Genomic DNA, 17,887 nt, shown 5'->3' with positions numbered 1-17,887 from the left:
TCAACCGCCATGCCGTCAAACGCAGCCGCGGTAAGTCTTGAAAAAGACAGGGACCCTGCTGTAGCAGGTCCCTTCTCAGAGGTAGAGGCCACGGTTCGTCCGTGAGCATCTCTTGAAGTTCCGGATACCAAGTCCTTCTCGGCCAATCCGGAACCACTAGTATTGTTCTTACTCTTCTTTGCCGTATGATCTTCAATACCTTTGGTATGAGCGGCAGAGGAGGAAACACATACACTGACTGGTACACCCAAGGAGTTACCAGTGCGTCCACAGCTATTGCCTGTGGATCTCTTGACCTGGCGCAATATTTGTCCAGTTTCTTGTTGAGGCGAGACGCCATCATGTCTACAATTGGTCTTTCCCAACGGTCTATTAACATGTTGAAGACTTCTGGATGTAGACCCCACTCTCCCGGATGAAGATCGTGTCTGCTGAGGAAGTCTGCTTCCCAGTTGTCCACGCCCGGGATGAACACTGCTGACAGTGCTATCACGTGATTCTCCGCCCAGCGAAGAATCTTGGCAGCTTCTGCCATTGCACTCCTGCTTCTTGTGCCGCCCTGCCTGTTTACATGGGCGACCGCCGTGATGTTGTCCGACTGAATCAACACCGGCTTTCCTTGCAGGAGAAGTTCCGCCTGGCTTAGAGCATTGTAGATTGCTCTTAGTTCCAGAATGTTTATGTGAAGAGACTTTTCCAGACTCGTCCATACTCCCTGGAAGTTTCTTCCTTGTGTGACTGCTCCCCAGCCTCTCAGGCTGGCGTCCGTGGTCACCAGGATCCAATCCTGAATGCCGAATCTGCGGCCTTCTAATAGGTGAGCCTTCTGCAACCACCACAGAAGTGACACCCTTGTCTTTGGTGACAGGGTTATTCGCAGGTGCATCTGCAGATGCGACCCTGACCATTTGTCCAACAGATCCCTTTGGAATATTCTTGCATGGAATCTGCCGAATGGAATTGCTTCGTAAGAAGCCACCATTTTTCCCAGGACTCTTGTGCATTGATGTACTGACACTTTTCCTGGTTTTAGGAGGTTCCTGACCAGATCGGATAACTCCTTGGCTTTTTCCTCTGGAAGGAAAACCTTTTTCTGAACCGTGTCCAGAATCATTCCTAGGAACAGCAGACGAGTTGTCGGGATTAAATGGGATTTTGGAATATTCAGAATCCACCCGTGTTGTCTTAGCACCTCTTGAGATAGTGCTAAAGCTGTCTCCAGCTGTTCTCTGGACCTTGCCCTTATTAGGAGATCGTCCAAGTATGGGATAACTAATACGCCTTTTCTTCGAAGAAGAATCATCATCTCGGCCATTACCTTGGTAAAGACCCGAGGCGCCGTGGACAATCCGAACGGCAGCGTCTGAAACTGATAGTGACAGTTTTGAACAATGAACCTGAGGTACCCCTGGTGTGCGGGGTAAATCGGAACGTGTAGATACGCATCCTTGATGTCCAAGGATACCATAAAGTCCCCTTCTTCCAGGTTCGCTATCACTGCTCTGAGTGACTCCATCTTGAACTTGAACTTTTTTATGTAGAGGTTCAAGGACTTCAGATTTAGAATAGGCCTTACCGAGCCATCCGGCTTCGGTACCACAAATAGAGTGGAATAATACCCCTTTCCTTGTTGTAATAGGGGTACTTTGACTATCACCTGCTGAGCGTACAGCTTGTGAATGGCTTCCAACACCCTCTCCCTTTCGGAAGAGACGGTTGGTAAGGCAGACTTCAGGAAACGATGAGGAGGATCCGTCTCTAATTCCAACCTGTACCCCTGAGATATTATCTGCAGGATCCAGGGGTCTACCTGCGAGTGAGCCCACTGCGCGCTGTAATTTTTGAGACGGCCCCCCACTGTCCCCGAGTCCGCTTGAGAGGCCCCAGCGTCATGCTGAGGTTTTTGCAGGAGCCGGGGAGGGCTTCTGTTCCTGGGAAGGAGCTGCCTGTTGGTGTCTCTTCCCTCTTCCTCTGCCTCGTGGCAGGTACGACAAGCCCTTTGCTCTCTTATTTTTGTAGGAGCGAAAAGGCTGCGGTTGAAAAGTCGGTGCCTTTCTCTGTTGGGGAGTGACTTGAGGTAAAAAAGTGGATTTCCCGGCAGTAGCCGTGGCCACCAAGTCTGATAGACCAACTCCAAATAACTCCTCCCCTTTATACGGCAAAACCTCCATGTGACGTTTTGAATCCGCATCGCCTGTCCACTGTCGTGTCCATAAGGCTCTTCTGGCTGAAATGGACATAGCACTCACCCGAGATGCCAGTGTGCAAATATCCCTCTGTGCATCACGCATATAGATAAATGCATCCTTTATTTGTTCTAACGACAGTAAAACATTGTCCCTATCTAGGGTATCAATATTTTCAATCAGGGATTCTGACCAAACTACTCCAGCACTGCACATCCAGGCAGTTGCTATAGCTGGTCGTAGTATAACACCTGCATGTGTGTATATATTCTTTTGAATAACTTCCATCTTTCTATCTGATGGATCCTTAAGTGCGGCCGTCTCAGGAGAGGGTAACGCCACTTGTTTGGATAAGCGTGTGAGCGCCTTGTCCACCTTAGGGGGTGTTTCCCAGCGCGCCCTAACCTCTGGCGGGAAAGGGTATAATGCCAATAACTTTTTTGAAATTATCAACTTTTTATCAGGAGCAACCCACGCTTCATCACACACGTCATTTAATTCTTCTGATTCAGGAAAAACTGTTTGTAGTTTTTTCACACCATACATAATACCCTGTTTTACGGTATCTGTTAAATGTAACGTCTCCTTCATTGCCAAAATCATATAACGTGTGGCCCTACTGGAAAATACGTTTGAATTTCTACCGTCGTCACTGGAATCAGTGCCCGTGTCTGGGTCTGTGTCGACCGACTGAGGCAAAGGGCGTTTTACAGCCCCTGACGGTGTTTGAGGCGCCTGGACAGGCATTAATTGATTGTCCGGCCGCCTCATGTCCTCCACTGACTGTTTAAGGGAAGATAAACCATCACGTAATTCCACAAATAAAGGCATCCATTCTGGTGTCGACCCCCTGGGGGGTGACATCTGCATATTTGGCAATTGCTCCGCCTCCACACCAATATCGTCCTCATACATGTCGACACCACGTACCGACACACACCGCAAACTCACAGGGAATGCTCTAATGAAGACAGGACCCACTAGCCCTTTTGGGGAGACAGAGGGAGAGTCTGCCAGCACACACCACAAAGCGCTATATATACAAGGGATATCCTTATATTAAGTGCTCCCTTATAGCTGCTTTAATATATATATATATAGCCATTAATGTGCCCCCCCTCTCTGTTTTACCCTGTTTCTGTAGTGCAGTGCAGGGGAGAGACCTGGGAGCCGTTCTGACCAGCGGAGCTGTGACAGAAAATGGCGCCGTGTGCTGAGGAGATAGGCCCCGCCCCTTTTTCGGCGGGTTCTTCTCCCGCTATTTTTCCAGTCAGGCAGGGGTTAAATATCTCCATATAGCCCCTATGGGCTATATGTGAGGTATTTTTAGCCTTGTATAAGGTTTATATTTGCCTCTCAGAGCGCCCCCCCCCAGCGCTCTGCACCCTCAGTGACTGCCCAGTGAAGTGTGCTGAGAGGAAAATGGCGCACAGCTGCAGTGCTGTGCGCTACCTTATGAAGACTGAGGAGTCTTCAGCCGCCGGTTTCCGGACCTCTTCACGCTTCAGCATCTGCAAGGGGGTCGGCGGCGCGGCTCCGGGACCGGACTCCACGGCTGGGCCTGTGTTCGATCCCTCTGGAGCTAATGGTGTCCAGTAGCCAAGCAGCAAATCCACTCTGCATGCAGGTGAGTTTACTACTTTCCCCCTAAGTCCCACGTTGCAGTGATCCTGTTGCCAGCAGGACTCACTGTAAAGAAAAAAACCTAAACTAAACTTTCTCTAAGCAGCTCTTTAGGAGAGCCACCTAGATTGCACCCTTCTCGTTCGGGCACAAAATCTAACTGGAGTCTGGAGGAGGGTCATGGGGGGAGAAGCCAGTGCACACCACCTGACCTAGTAAAGCTTTACTTTTTTGTGCCCTGTCTCCTGCGGAGCCGCTATTCCCCATGGTCCTTTCAGGAACCCCAGCATCCACTTAGGACGATAGAGAAAGTGGATTTATAGGGTAACTTAAGCTACTTGTTTCTTACCATATATAATTGAATATCATTCAGATCGTTGTTTGGAAACGTTACAGCGACTTTAAGAAACTTCATGGAGAGCTCTCCTATACACACAGAAATCTCTTCCAGCGCACTCAGGAATTCCCAGCATTTCCCCGTGCTCAGGTTTTTGGTGAGTGATTCAGAAATGTTTCCTTTACTTGTTATTGATTCATTGAGAAAAGAGAGTAACATAGTAATGTTGTCATAAATTGTGCCATTACGTCTGCTGAAACTCTTAGCCACAAGAACATCAGGTAAGCTAGTCTTCCACTGTGTCCTTCCTAAGCTCCAACCATGCCGTCATGCAGTGAAAAAAGAGAGTAACATAGTAATGTTGTCATAAATTGTGCCATTAAGGGGTATATTCAATTAGCAGCGGATCCATTCCGACAACCCCTATTCAAATCTAATCTCAATTCGACTTTTTCAAGTCGAATTGAGATGAGGGGGGAAGGGGGGGCGCGAGGAGACCAGCAGGGACAGCCGCCGGCAGACGGAGGAGATTAGTAGCGCTACAGGAGGATGTCACAGCTGCCCGACCTCACGGCAGTGTCCGGGTGCTGGGTGGAAGCTGCTGTGAGCAGCGCGGCTGTGTGACATCCTAGTGCTGTGCTGTAGCGATGATCTCTATATGCCCGCGACTGTCTCCCTGCGGCTTCTCTCCCCACCCCCCTCTCCTGCTATAATCCCTCATCTCAGTCTGACATTTTTTTTATGTCTGACTGAGATGGTCGAAAAGGGGGCCAAAACCCATTTTCGACACAAGCACTTGAATCGGCAGCTATTCCGCTGATCCACGAATTCATCGACTTGACGAAAAATTTTGGGATATATTGAATAGGTCGAATCATGATTCGACCTTAAAAAGTCGAAAACTGCCGTCTTTTCGACAGACTGCAGCTTTCGACTTTCATTGAATATACCCCTAAGTCTGCTGAAACTCTTCGCACAAGAACATCAGGTAAGCTAGTCTTCCACCTTGTCCTTCATAAGCTCCATCCATGCCGTCATGCAGTGATCTGTTCAGAGGTGGTCATTCCGAGTTGTTCGCTCGCTAGCTGCTTTTCGCAGCATTGCAAACGCTAGGCCGCCGCCCTCTGGGAGTGTATCTTAGCTTAGCAGAATAGCGAACGAAAGATTGTGATCAGCTCAGTCCGTTTAGTTCCTGGTTTGACGTCACAAACACGCCCTGCGTTCAGCCAGCCACTCCCTCGTTTCTCCAGACACTCCCACGTTTTCCCCTGACACGCCTGCGTTTTTTAGCACACTCCCGGAAAACGCTCAGTTACCACCCAGAAACGCCCCTTTTCCGTCAATCATTCACGATCAGCAGTGCGACTGAAAAGCGTTGCAGGAACACCAGCAAATCTACTTTTGTATTAAATAACTTAGCGCATGCGCTCTGCGTACCATGCGCATGTGCATTTAGAAACAAATCGCAGCATAGCGAAAATCGTCAACGAGCGAACAACTCTGAATGACCACCAGAGTTGGCCATATTGAGAAACCTAAACAGTGCTACTGCTACTTGTCCTTTTGGCTGCCTACCTTATACAACACTGTTTACATTCAGTCTTCTTGTGCAGTGATTCTCAATCCTTTATTTTTTTTTTTAGAAGCATAGAGAACCCTTAACTAGCTACAAAACTAATATTCCACCACCCTCCAAAGCTGAGCTGCATTTCTTCGTTATCTTAACTAAAGATTTGCAGAATTGCTAAAACGTCAGTTTCTTTAATAAAATTCTTGTTTCTTCATCAAACTGCCGCTTGTTATGTGCTTGGTAGCCAGCACATAAAAACTCAGGGGGTGATTCAGACCTGATCGCTGCTGTGCGTTTTCGCACAGCGGGCTATCAGGTACTAACTGCGCATGCGCGTCGGACAGCATCAAAGGGCATAGCTGGTCAGCGACGGGATGGTGCGAAAAATCCGTTTGCAAGGTGTTTGAAAGGAGGAAGCCATTTGTGGGTGGTAACTGACCGTTTACTGGGAGTGTCCGGAAAAATGCAGGCGTGCCAAAGCGTTTTCAGGGAGTGTGTCTGACGTCCGCTCCGGCCCCAATCAGCCTGATGTGATTGCACTGTAGGAGTAAGTCCTGGGCTGCGCAGAGACTGCACACAGTGGATTTTAACAGCTCGGTGTACACATAGGATCGCACACTTGCACGGCGAATATAAACTCCCCCTGGAGGCGGCAACTATCTGAATGCAGGACGGCAAAATTAGCAGCCCAGTGATCAGGTCTGAATCACCCCCTCAGTCTCTGCATCGCGTGCTCTGCTAAAGGACTACAGGTTTCAGGGAAGCATGGAGCTTCCTGTGCAGCATATCATGATTAGTCTTCTGTAGTGCACACTGGTGAATTTCCCATGTGCTGTCATTGATGGAATGGTTAGTAGTGGATATTGGCAGGTGAATTTTAATGTGTACCTGCATATTTAGGATTGCCATCAATTTTTTCCATCATTATGTATTTTTGTGTTACAGAATCCATGACACCCATCGTGAGCACCAACTTTCAGTTCTACTGCTCACCTTTTACCATATACGAGATGAAAGTGTTTAATCTTTATGCAGAAACACTAATTGGGGGAAAAGGCTGTTCATGAGAAGACGTTTTATTTGCTTGGCGTTTTATTTTTATAGACCATCTTGGCCTGATTCTGAGTCGCAGGCAAATTGTGTGTAAGATCTAACAGCCGCGGCAGTCACATTTACTACCTTATGCTAATGCGAGTACCTATAGGGCTTCATGCGTATAGTTGCACCACTCACTGTTTTAGGGTCCACAGCCGCATCGGTCATTAATCCCGGAAATTACACATACCCTATGCCGGGTGAGAAAGATCCATCTGAAAAAACCGTACTGTCAGCTTAGCTATGATTTACAGTGCCTTGCTAAAGTGTTCACCCCCCTTGGAATTTTTCATGTTTTGTTGCCTCACAACCTGGAATTAAAATGGATTGTTTGAAGGTTTGCATAATTTAATTTACAGAACATGGCTACAACTTTGAAGATGGTTTTTTTTTTATTGTGAAGCAAATAACAAATAGGATAACATAACAGAAAACTTCAGCGTGCACAACTGTTCAACCCCCTAAAGTCAGTACTTTGTAGAGCCACCGTTTGCGGCAATTACAGCTGCAAGTCGCTTTGGATATATCTCTATGATCTTGCCACTGGGATTTTTGCCCATTCCTCAAGGCAAAACTGCTCCAACTCCTTCATGTTGGATGGTTTCCGCTTGTGAACAGCAATCTTCAAGTCTGACCACAGATTCTCAATTGGATTGAGATCTGGGCTTTGACTAGGCCAGTCCAACACATTTAAATGTTTCCCCTTAAACCACTCAAGTGTTGCTTTAGCAGTATGCTTTGGGTCATTGTCCTGCTGGAAGGTGAACCTCCGTCCCAGTCTCAAATCACAGGCAGACTGAAACAGGTTTTGCTCAAGAATATCCCTGTATTTAGCACCATCCATCTTTCCCTCGACTTAAAACCGTTTCCCAATCCCTGCTGCTGAAAAACATTCCCACAGCATGATGCTGCCACCACCATGTTTCGCTGTGGGGATGATGTTCTTGGGGTGATGGGATGTGTTGGGTTTGCGCCAGACATAGCGTTTTCCTTGGTGGCCGAAAAGTTCAATTTTAGTCTCCTCTGACCAGAGCACCTTCCTCCATACATTTGGGGAGTCATCCACATGCCTTTTGGCAAACTCAAAACGTGCCTTCTTATTTTTAACACAAAGTAATGGTTTCTTTCTGACCACTCTTCCATAAAGCCCAGCTCTATGGAATGTACGGCTTATTGTGGTCACATGCGCAGATACACCAGTCTCTGCTGTGGAACTCTGCAAAGGGTTACCTTTGGTCTCTGTGCTGCCTCTCTGATTAATGCCCTCCTTGCCCGGTCTGTGAGTTTTGGTGGCCGGCCCTCTCTTGGCAGGTTTGTTATGGTACCATGTTCCATTTGAAGATGATGGATTTAATGGTGCTCCGGGGTATCATCAAAAGATTTGGATATTTTTTTTATAACCCATCCCTGACTTGTTCTTCTCAACAACTTTGTCCCTGACTTGTTTGGAGAGCTCCTTCATGGTGTGATGCCTCTTGCTTAGTGGTGTTGCAGCCTCGGGGCCTTTCACAAAAGATCATGTGACACTTTGATTGCACACAGGTGGACTTCATTTCACTAAGTATGTGACTTCTGAAGGTAATTGGTTGTACCAGAACTTTTGAGGGGCTTCATAGCAAAGGGGATGAATGCATATACACATGCCAATTTTCAGATTTTTATTCCAAAAAATTATTTTTATATACGGGTTTTTTTTTCTCATTTCACTTCACCAACTTAGACTATTTTGTGCAGATCCATCACATCAAATTCAAATTTAAAAAAAAATAAAAATGTAAATTACAGGTTGTAATGTAACAAAATAGGTAAAAAGCCAAGGGGGGTGAATACTTCAGCAAGGCACTGTATAATAGCACAGAGGCCTGGCTACTTGCCCACTGCGCTCACATGAAATGGATCTCTTGTGCATGCTCGCAAGTTGTCACCCAGAATGCCCAATTCATGGACATAGACCGGCTGCGAATGGAGCCTCCAGTGAGATGCATAAGCATGGTGCGGCATATGCACAGCTCGCTAGATGCCTGTGACTCATGTGAATCAGACTCTCTGGGGTTAATTTACTAAGATGGGAGTTCTATTTAAGATGGGATGTTGCCTATAGCAACCAATCAGATTCCAGGTATTATCTTCTAGAAGGTGCTAAATAAATAAGAAGTAGAATCTGATTGGTTGCTATGGGCAACATCCCATCTTAAACAGAACTTCCATCTTAGTAAATTTACCCCTCTGTGTTTAATGCCAGATCACCTTCTTTTATTAGCAACCTAAAATTGTTTTAAAATTGAGGGGTAGATGTATGAAGCAGTGAGAGCGCAGATAAGTTGTCCATAGAATGCACTTGATAAATGTTACTTCAAAGCTGATTAGTTGCCATGGCCAACTTCTCCCCTGACCCATTCCTCCATTCTTTTCATTGCGTCATACATCTGACCCCTAAATCTGTTCTTTGTTTCCTGAAAACTAACACCACCCACTAGTAACCACTGCAATGTCTCTGTAATAAGAAAAAGTTGGCGTGGTATATTAAGTCGAGCTTTCAGAATGTGGGCATGGTCTGAATATCGACATGTAGAGACACTTCTAGAATGTCAGCATTGTAAATGTTGACATTATGTCATTGTCTACTGCTTGAATGCACGCTGTTCCAGTAATGTGAAATGCAAATAGAGAAACCTACCTGTGTACTACAATGCATATACAGTAAGTACACAAATTTTAGTACTACAGTTGCTTGCCTACATTAGAAATCTCCCTCAATGTTTTAGTACGGAGACCTTGAACTGTCTCCCTGATACCTAAACGTACATTCACTAGACTGCTACCGATGTCACAATTGTAATATGGTCATGCCATCCAGAATGTTACGCCAAATGAGAAAACCCTGCTATCTACATTCAAATGTGAAAAATATTCCCCCCAAAATTGCAAAAGTAAATAGACTTTAGAAAAATAGAGACTCCAAACGGTAATACAGTTCAGCTGACCTACACCTCACCTAACTTCTTCTCCAGTGCCTACAGGTCCCCTAACAGCACAGAAGCGCGTAAACCAAGGACTTAGTGGCTATTTACGAATACTGTTAAATGCTAACATTTCAACTTATTCCCCACTTAATTGTTCCAGTATAGAACATATATATTTGATATGGAATTGACTTTGCCTACCCAAACTTACTCCTCTTCTATCCATTGGTGTGTACCTATTTTTACATACAGCATATTATGATAAAAAACATATATCTTATATTATATTTATTATGGGTGTGGATCATTAGATCGACAGTGTCTAGGTCGACAATATTTAGGTCGACCACAATAGATCGACAGTCACTAGGTCGACAGGGTCAGAAGGTTGACAGGGTCAGAAGGTCGACATGAGTTTTTTTTTGGTGTAGTTTTCTTTGTAGAGTGACCGGGAACCCCAATTAGTGCACCGTGTCCCTTCGCATGGCTCGCTTCGCTCATCATGCTTCGGGCAAGGTGCCTCGCTCCACTACCGCTTCGCTCGGCACAGATCACCGTTCCAATCGTAGTCCACGTGGATCGTTAAGTATGAAAAAGTAAAAAAAAAAGGAATTTTTTTTGAAAAACTCATGTCGACCTTTTGACCTGTCGACCTTCTGACCCGGTCGACCCAGTGACTGTCGACCTATAGTGGTCGACCTAAACATTGTCGACCTAGACACTGTCGATCTTCAGACCGGATCCCATTTATTATACATATACAATGATAACATGTTGAGCTCTATCTTATTCAAGCATTTCCCTTTTGCCAGGACGTTTTGAGGCTCACGTTATAGAGGAACGGAGACAAGCTGCAGAGGATATGCTGAGGTTCACTGTGACTATCCCAGCTCTCAATAACAGCCCACAGCTAAAGGAGTTCTTCAGGGTAAGACACATGGGGAGGGGGAATGAATCTAGGACAGAGATTTGCTCCTCTTCTGCCTGCACATATGTTATTGAATGGTGTTGTGTGTATGATATCAGCAGACAGGAGAAGCTACACCGCGATCAGATGGTCCGGACCCTGCAGATGTACTTGTCTTGCCTCCGCCATTAATCCCAGAACCAGCTAGATGCTCTTCTATTGAAATAAAAGAAGAGGTAAATGGTGCCGATGTGACAGTGTCGGAAGCTATGACGGAACTTATTGAGGACGGGATCAGTAATGGTAAGTTACTGCATTGACAAGGAAGAGACGTGGAATTAAATCAGAAAATCAGCTCGCAAAATAAAGTGTATATGTAAAGTGACCTGTGCAAAGCCGTAACCTCACACTGTCAATTCTCCTGTCACTTCTTCCATTACTCTGCCTTGGTTTTCCATCTCCATTTGTAAAAAGACTTTCTATACCAGTAGTATATCACACTGGGACTGATGCAGAGAAGAATGCAAGGGTATGCACTCACCACCACATTCAGAATGTCTAATGTTATGATGTCAACATGGTTAAAATGTTGACCTCTGCAAAATGTAAACATGAACAAAATGTCCACAAAGGAAATGACAACATGGGGAAAAAATGTCTAAATTAGGGATGGAGTTGACATTTTACAAGTCGACATGTACTCTGTTGACATACTATGTCAACATTTTAAAATCGATATGTTCATCATAGCAACTTGTGCTCATCCCCACAGTATTTATAGTATCCTTACATACATAATTATTTTCTCTTATGTCCTAGAGGATACTGGGGTTTCATTTAGTACCATGGGGTATAGACGGGTCCACTAGGAGCCATGGGCACTTTAAGAATTTGATCGTGTGGGCTGGCTCCTCCCTCTATGCCCCTCCTACCAGACTCAGTTTAGAAAATGTACTCGGAGGAGCCGGTCACGCTTATGGAAGCTCCTGAAAAGTTTTCTGCATTTATTAAAATGTTTGTTATTTTCAGGCAGGGCTGGTTGGCACCAGCCTGCCTGCTTCGTGGGACTTGGGGGGGGGGGGGGGGGCAACCTCTTGAAGGGTCAATTGCCCCGTTACCCGCTGACAGGACACTGAGCTCCTGAGGGAACTATTTGCAAGCCCCATCACAGCGAGCGTACATTCCCGCAGCACGCCGCCATCCCTAACCGAACCAGAAGAATGAAGAGTGGTGAGTACTAAGCCGGCGTCCCGGCTAGCGGGTCGCTAGCCATTATGGCGGCAGGAGGGTACGGAGACGCACGGCTTCTAACCGGGGCGGAATGCGTCTCCAGACACCGTACACAGCTGTGTCTCAGTACACTGTACACAGTACCCACACTGGCAAAAACAGCCTCAAAACGGTTTTCTCTCCATTTTAAGCACCAGTTTACCTCAGCCAGTATAAAAAAGCGGGAAAACCGCGTGTCATTGAAGGGGCGGGGCCTTTACTATGAGAGGATCCAGCAGCTCATCAGCGCCATTTTCCCACTGCAGTGGACACAGACGCTGACTGACAGGGACGTGCAGCTCCTCTGGAGTGACTCCGAATTACCTCAGCGGTACCAGGGGGTCATAGCAGGAGGGGAGCGATTATTAGTGTACTAAGTAAGTACCCTATCAAGATACTTAGTCTGCGACCCAGCTAAGCTTGACATTAGCGATAAGGGCGTGGTGGGGGGTTGGCTCCAAATAACTCTGTCTCCCTGAAGGGCTCTTTGTGAGTTAATTGTGCTTAACCTTTTCGTGTGTGTGTGTGTGTGTGTGTGTGTGTGTGTGTGTGTGCGGTCACATTTACATTATGTCAGGCAAAGAGTGTGTATCTTGTACAGCGGAGTGTTCCTCTTCACCAGGAGGTTCACGACTGGGTACTCAGGGTGGTGCACCTTCCCAGAATAGTGGGGCTGAACCGGAGTGGGTTAATTCCATTAAAGGAATTATCTCTGATATTTCTACAAAATGATCCCGCAATGAGAAAGAGATGCAATACTTAAGACAAACTGTAGATGAGTTTATGAATAGAGACTCCCCAAACCAGCGTCTCAATCCCCTCCCATTTGTCTGCAAAAACATTCTCTGGCCCATATCCTGCAGTCTGAGGCTGACGGGTCAGACATGGAGGAGGGTGAGGTGAACTTGGAGGGGGGGATGCTACTCTGTCACAGGGAATAGAAGCTCTTATAGAGGCTATCAGAGATGTTCTGCAAATTCCTGATAAGGTGTCAGAGGAGTATGAGGAATCTTATTTTAATGTAAAAAAGAAGTCCTCAGTCACTTTTCCTGTGTCAATGGAATTGAATACCCTGTTTAAAGAACCGTGGGTTAATCCTGATAAGAAATTTCAAATCCCTAAAAGGTTGCTCTCATCTTTTCATTTTCCTCTGGAGGATAGGAAAAAAATGGGAAAATCCATCGGTAGTGGACGCATCAGTCTCTAGGCTCTCACGAAAAATTGTATTGCCTGTCCCTGGTGCAGCCTCCCTAAAAGACGCAGCTGATCGTAATATTGAGACTACACTCAAATCATTGTACACAGCTGCAGGGGTAGCCCAGACCCACTATTGCATGTGCGTGGATCACAAAAAGCCATTGCTAAATGGTCAGGTAACCTAATTGAGGGGGTAGATTCCTTGTCTAGGGGGGATGTTGTTTTACTTCTGCAGCATATACAGGACTCTGCAAACTTTATTGTGGAAGCCATAAAAGAGATAGGCTTGCATAATGCATGCACCACCGCTATGGCAGTGTCCGCACACAAGGGCTTGTGGCTATGCCAGTGAACTGCTGATGCAGACTACAGGAAAGGCGTGGAAGGCCTACAATTCACAGGAGAGGCCTTGTTTGGAGATGAACTAGACAAATGGATCTCCAAAGCTACTGCGGGTAAGTCTACGTATCTTCCTTCCGCAGCCTCCCCATCCAGGAAAACTTATTCAGCTTCAAATTTACAGTCCTTTCGGACAGCCAAGTTTAAGGGAGAATCCAGAGGTGCTTCTACGGCCTCCAGAGGCTCAAGAGGTAAACCACACAAACCAACAACTGCAGGTGTCCAGGAACAGAGCTCAGGCTCTGATTCCTTAAAGCCTTCAGCATGATGGTGGACCGCGATGCCTGGAAGGCTGTCAGGTGGGAGCCCGACTAAACTTCTTCAGTCACATCTGGTCAAGATTGTGACTGGATCCCTGGGTCATAGATCTTATTTCCCAGGGCTACAGACTGGAGTTCCAAGAGCTCCCACCTCACAGATTCTTCGAATCGGGCTTACTAGTTTCACAAGAGGCAAGTATAACTTTACAGCAGGCCATCCAAAAACTGGTACAGACTCACGTCATTGTTCCAGTTCCACCTCATCTACAAAACAAGGGGTACTGTTCCAACTTGTTTGTAGTACCGAATCCGGACAGTTCGGTACGGACGATTCTGAACCTCAAGTCCTTGAACCCGTTCTTACGAGTGTTCAAGTTCAAGATGGAGTCTTTGAGAGCGGTGATTTCAGGTCTGGAGGAAGGGGAATTCCTAGTGTCTCTGGATATCAAGGATGCATACCTTCACATTCCGATCTTGCTGCCTCATCAGGCTTATCTTCGGTTTACACTGCAGGACTGTCACTAACAATTCCAGGCCCTGCTATTTGGTCTCTCCACAACACCGAGGGTGTTCACCAAAGTGTTGGCAGAGATGATGTTTCTACTCCGCAAACAGGGAGTGAATATAATTCTGTACCTGGACGATCTTCTGATAAAGGCACCGTCCAGGGAGAGGTTGCTGGACAGCATTGGTCTCTAAACCAAACTTCTCCAGGATCACGGGTGGATTCTGAACCTTCCGAAATCTCACCTAGAGCCAACACAGAGGCTTCCATTCCTGGGAATGATACCGGACACTGAGTCGCAGAAGGTGTTCCTTCCGTTGGAAAAGACATTGGTAATCCAGTCGATGGTCCGGGATGTCCTGAAGCCAACCCAGATATCCGTGCATCTATGCATTCGCATTCTGGGGAAAATGGTGGCCTCTTACGAGGCGCTTCAATACGGTAGGTTTCAAGCAAGACCCTTCCAGCTCTATCTATTGGACAAATTGTCCGGATCGCGTCTTCACATGCGCCAGAGGATTAGTCTGTCGCCAAAAGCCAGGATCTTCCTTCTGCAGTGGCTACACAACTGGGTAGCAGACTTCCTCAGCAGACCCGACCTGCACCCGGTGGAGTGGGGCCTTCACCCAGAAGTGTTCAGGTGCTTGACACGTCGATGTGGATCTCCACAATTCAACAGGATGGCCTCTCTCAACGAGAAGCTCAAGCGGTATTGTTCCAGGTTGAGAGACCCACAGGCAGTGGACGCTCTGACGACGTCATGGGTCTATCGGATGGTGTACGTGTTTCCTCCACTTCCTCTGATCCCAAGAATTCTAAATGGAATAAAAACGGAAAAGGTTCAAGCAATACTCATTGCTCTGTACTGGCCAAGAAGGGCCTGGTACGCGGACCTTCTGGAGATGCTCCTCGAAGATCGGTGGCCTCTACCTCTTTCGCGAGGATCTTCTGTAACAGGGCCCGTTTGTCTATCAGGACTTACCGCAGCTACGTTTGATCACATGGAAGTTGAACGGCTGATTCTGGCTGGAAGAGGGATCCCTAACAAAGTTATCCCGACTATGATCCAAGCCAGAAAGGGGGTAACGTCTAAACTTTACCACCGTATTTGGAAGAAATACGTCTCTCGTTGTGAGAGCAGAACTTATTCTGCGGCGGAATTTCACATGGGACGTTTCCTGCTTTTTCTGCAGGCAGGTGTGGATGTGGGCCTACGTCTGAGCTCCCTAAAAATCCAGATTTCGGCCTTGTCCATTTTCTTTCAAAGACAATTGGCTTCTCTCCCTGAGGTCCAGACGTTTTGAAAGGTGTTCTGCGCATCCAACCTCCCTTTGTGCCTCCCATGGCACCTTGGGATCTCAATTTGGTGCTGCAGTTCCTCCAATCGGACTGGTTTGAACCATTTACAGGAGGTGGACGTAAAATATCTTACTTGGAAGACCGTCACACTGTTGGCATCGGCTTCAGCAAGACGTGTGTCCGAGCTGGGGTCTTTGTCTCACAAAAGCCCCTATTTTAATTTCCATGAGGACAGAGCTGAACTCAGAACTCGTCAGTAATTTCTTCCGAAAGTGGTCTCTGCGTTTCACATCAACCAACCTATTGTGGTTCCTGTTATCACCAACACTTCTGCTACTTCAAACTCTTTGGATGTTGTGAGGGCTTTGCAGGTATACATAAAGAGGACAGCTCATCACAGAAAATCTGACTCTCTGTTCGTTCCCTGTGATCCCAATAAAATTGGGTGTCCAGCTTCAAAGCAGTCCATTGCACCCTGGATCAGGCTCACTATCCAGCATGCTTATTCCACGGCAGGTTTGCTGGTTCCAGAATCTGTACAGGCCCACTCTACTAGCTCGGTGGGTTCTTCTGGGGCGGCTGCCCAGGGTGTCTTGGCTTTACAGCTCTGCTGAGCGGCTACTTGGTCAGGTTCGAACATGTTTGCTAAGTTCTACAAGTTCGATACTTTGGCCTCTGAGGATCTTCAGCTTGATCAATCAGTTCTGCAGGAACCTCAGCACTCTCCCACCCGGTTTGGGAGCTTTGGTACATCCCCATGGTACTAAATGGAACCCCAGTATCCTCTATGACGCAAGAGAAAATAGGATTTTAATTACCTACCGGTAAATCTTTTTCTCATAGTCCGTAGAGAATACTGGGTGCTCGCCCAGTGCTTCGTTCTTCCTGCACTGTTACTTGGTTAAGTATTGATGGTTCAGCTGTTGCTGTTCCTTTTTAAAGTTGGGTTAGCATAGCTTTCCTCTGTTTGTGTGTGCTGGTTCGGAATCTCGCCATTATCTTTATCTAGCCTTCTCTCAAAGTATGTCCGTCTCCTCGGGCACAGTTTCCTAGCCTGAGTCTGGTAGGAGGGGCATAGAGGGAGGAGCCAGCCCACACTATCAAATTCTTAAAGTGCCCATGGCTCCTAGTAGACCCGTCTATACCCCATGGTACTAAATGGAACCCCAGTATCCTCTACAGACCACGAGAAAAGGATTTACCAGTAGGTAATTAAAATTCAATTTTTTTTTATTTTTTTTTTATATATATATATTTTTTTTTTCACTCTCATTGCTTCTTAAACTTTGTTTCTATTTAATTTCTTTCCTTAACATTGTAACCTAATGTTGGTGTTGCGTGGATGGAGCAAAGCAGCTAAATACTGTAGGAAGTGCTTCTTACTACTTTGCATGCTGCTTATTTAATGCAATGCATCACTAGAAGAACATTAGAATATATTGCTAGTCTGGCTGCAAAAATATACTGCTCATGTGACACCAGCCTTATGACATGGTGGAGACAAATGGGATGCAGTCAAAATACCGTCAGTCGGGAACTTGACAGTCAGAAGACAGACAGCGGGATCCTGACGGCCAGAATCCCGACACATCCCATAGGTAAGTACAGGGGTTAAGGTTAGGCACTAGGGGGCGGGTTTGGGTGGGTGTTAGGCATGCATTGTGTTAGGCTGTGGGAGGGAACAGTTAGGGTTAGGGTGCAGGAGGGATGAGTTAAGGTTTGGGGTAGGAGTGGGGTAATATTACCAGGATGTGTCGGGATTATGACCCTTGGGACCCCATGGTGTTCTCCTTACTGTCGGGATCCGACTGCCGGTATTTCATACCCAACACGAGACAACATATATATTGTTTTTATTAGTTCTGTAAAGTCACTCTGTAACATTTGAGCTGAATGGGGCACATGTAATGGCCAGTGAGCTACAGGCAGCAAGGAGATTTTGAAAATGTACGAGCTATTTTTTAAGCTGCAATATTTTAATGGGCAAAACCAGCCTGGTTTTGCCTTTTAAAATATTGCCATTTAAATCTAGCGGCATGGATGAGAAGAGCTTATGTACACTGCAGTATTTAGTGACACAGTTGTTACTTTCTGCAGAACCAACTGCGTTTGATTTACTCTTTGATCTGAGTGAAGATGTGTGCCAGATAGAAGCTGAAGAGATCCACCAACCACTTCCATCCACAAAATCACTGGATCCCAATGACTTGGCACTGTTTGACCCTTGTTATACAGAAGGTAAGCATGTATTAGTTACATTAGTGGGTAGGATACAAT

General features: G+C 46.4%; 1 protein-coding gene across 4 annotated transcripts in view; it reads left to right on the top strand.

Annotated features, from left to right (window-relative positions):
- The window catches only part of SNX15 (sorting nexin 15), a 109,439-nt gene that overhangs the window by 38,274 nt on the left and 53,278 nt on the right, over positions 1–17,887 (top strand). For 3 of the 4 annotated variants that reach the window (XM_063944829.1, XM_063944827.1, XM_063944826.1), the window contains 4 exons: positions 4,183–4,303; positions 10,587–10,702; positions 10,801–10,984; positions 17,708–17,848. In XM_063944829.1, the coding sequence (XP_063800899.1) occupies positions 4,183–4,303; positions 10,587–10,702; positions 10,801–10,984; positions 17,708–17,848 (562 nt within the window). The remainder of the gene's footprint in view (positions 1–4,182; positions 4,304–10,586; positions 10,703–10,800; positions 10,985–17,707; positions 17,849–17,887) is intronic. The other variant, XM_063944828.1, reaches the window with a different exon arrangement.

The sequence above is a fragment of the Pseudophryne corroboree genome, chromosome 11 (assembly GCF_028390025.1).
Source record: "Pseudophryne corroboree isolate aPseCor3 chromosome 11, aPseCor3.hap2, whole genome shotgun sequence".
NCBI lineage: Eukaryota > Metazoa > Chordata > Amphibia > Anura > Myobatrachidae > Pseudophryne > Pseudophryne corroboree.
Note: the sequence above shows the minus strand (reverse complement) of the source record. Positions and strands in the feature narration are given on the sequence as shown.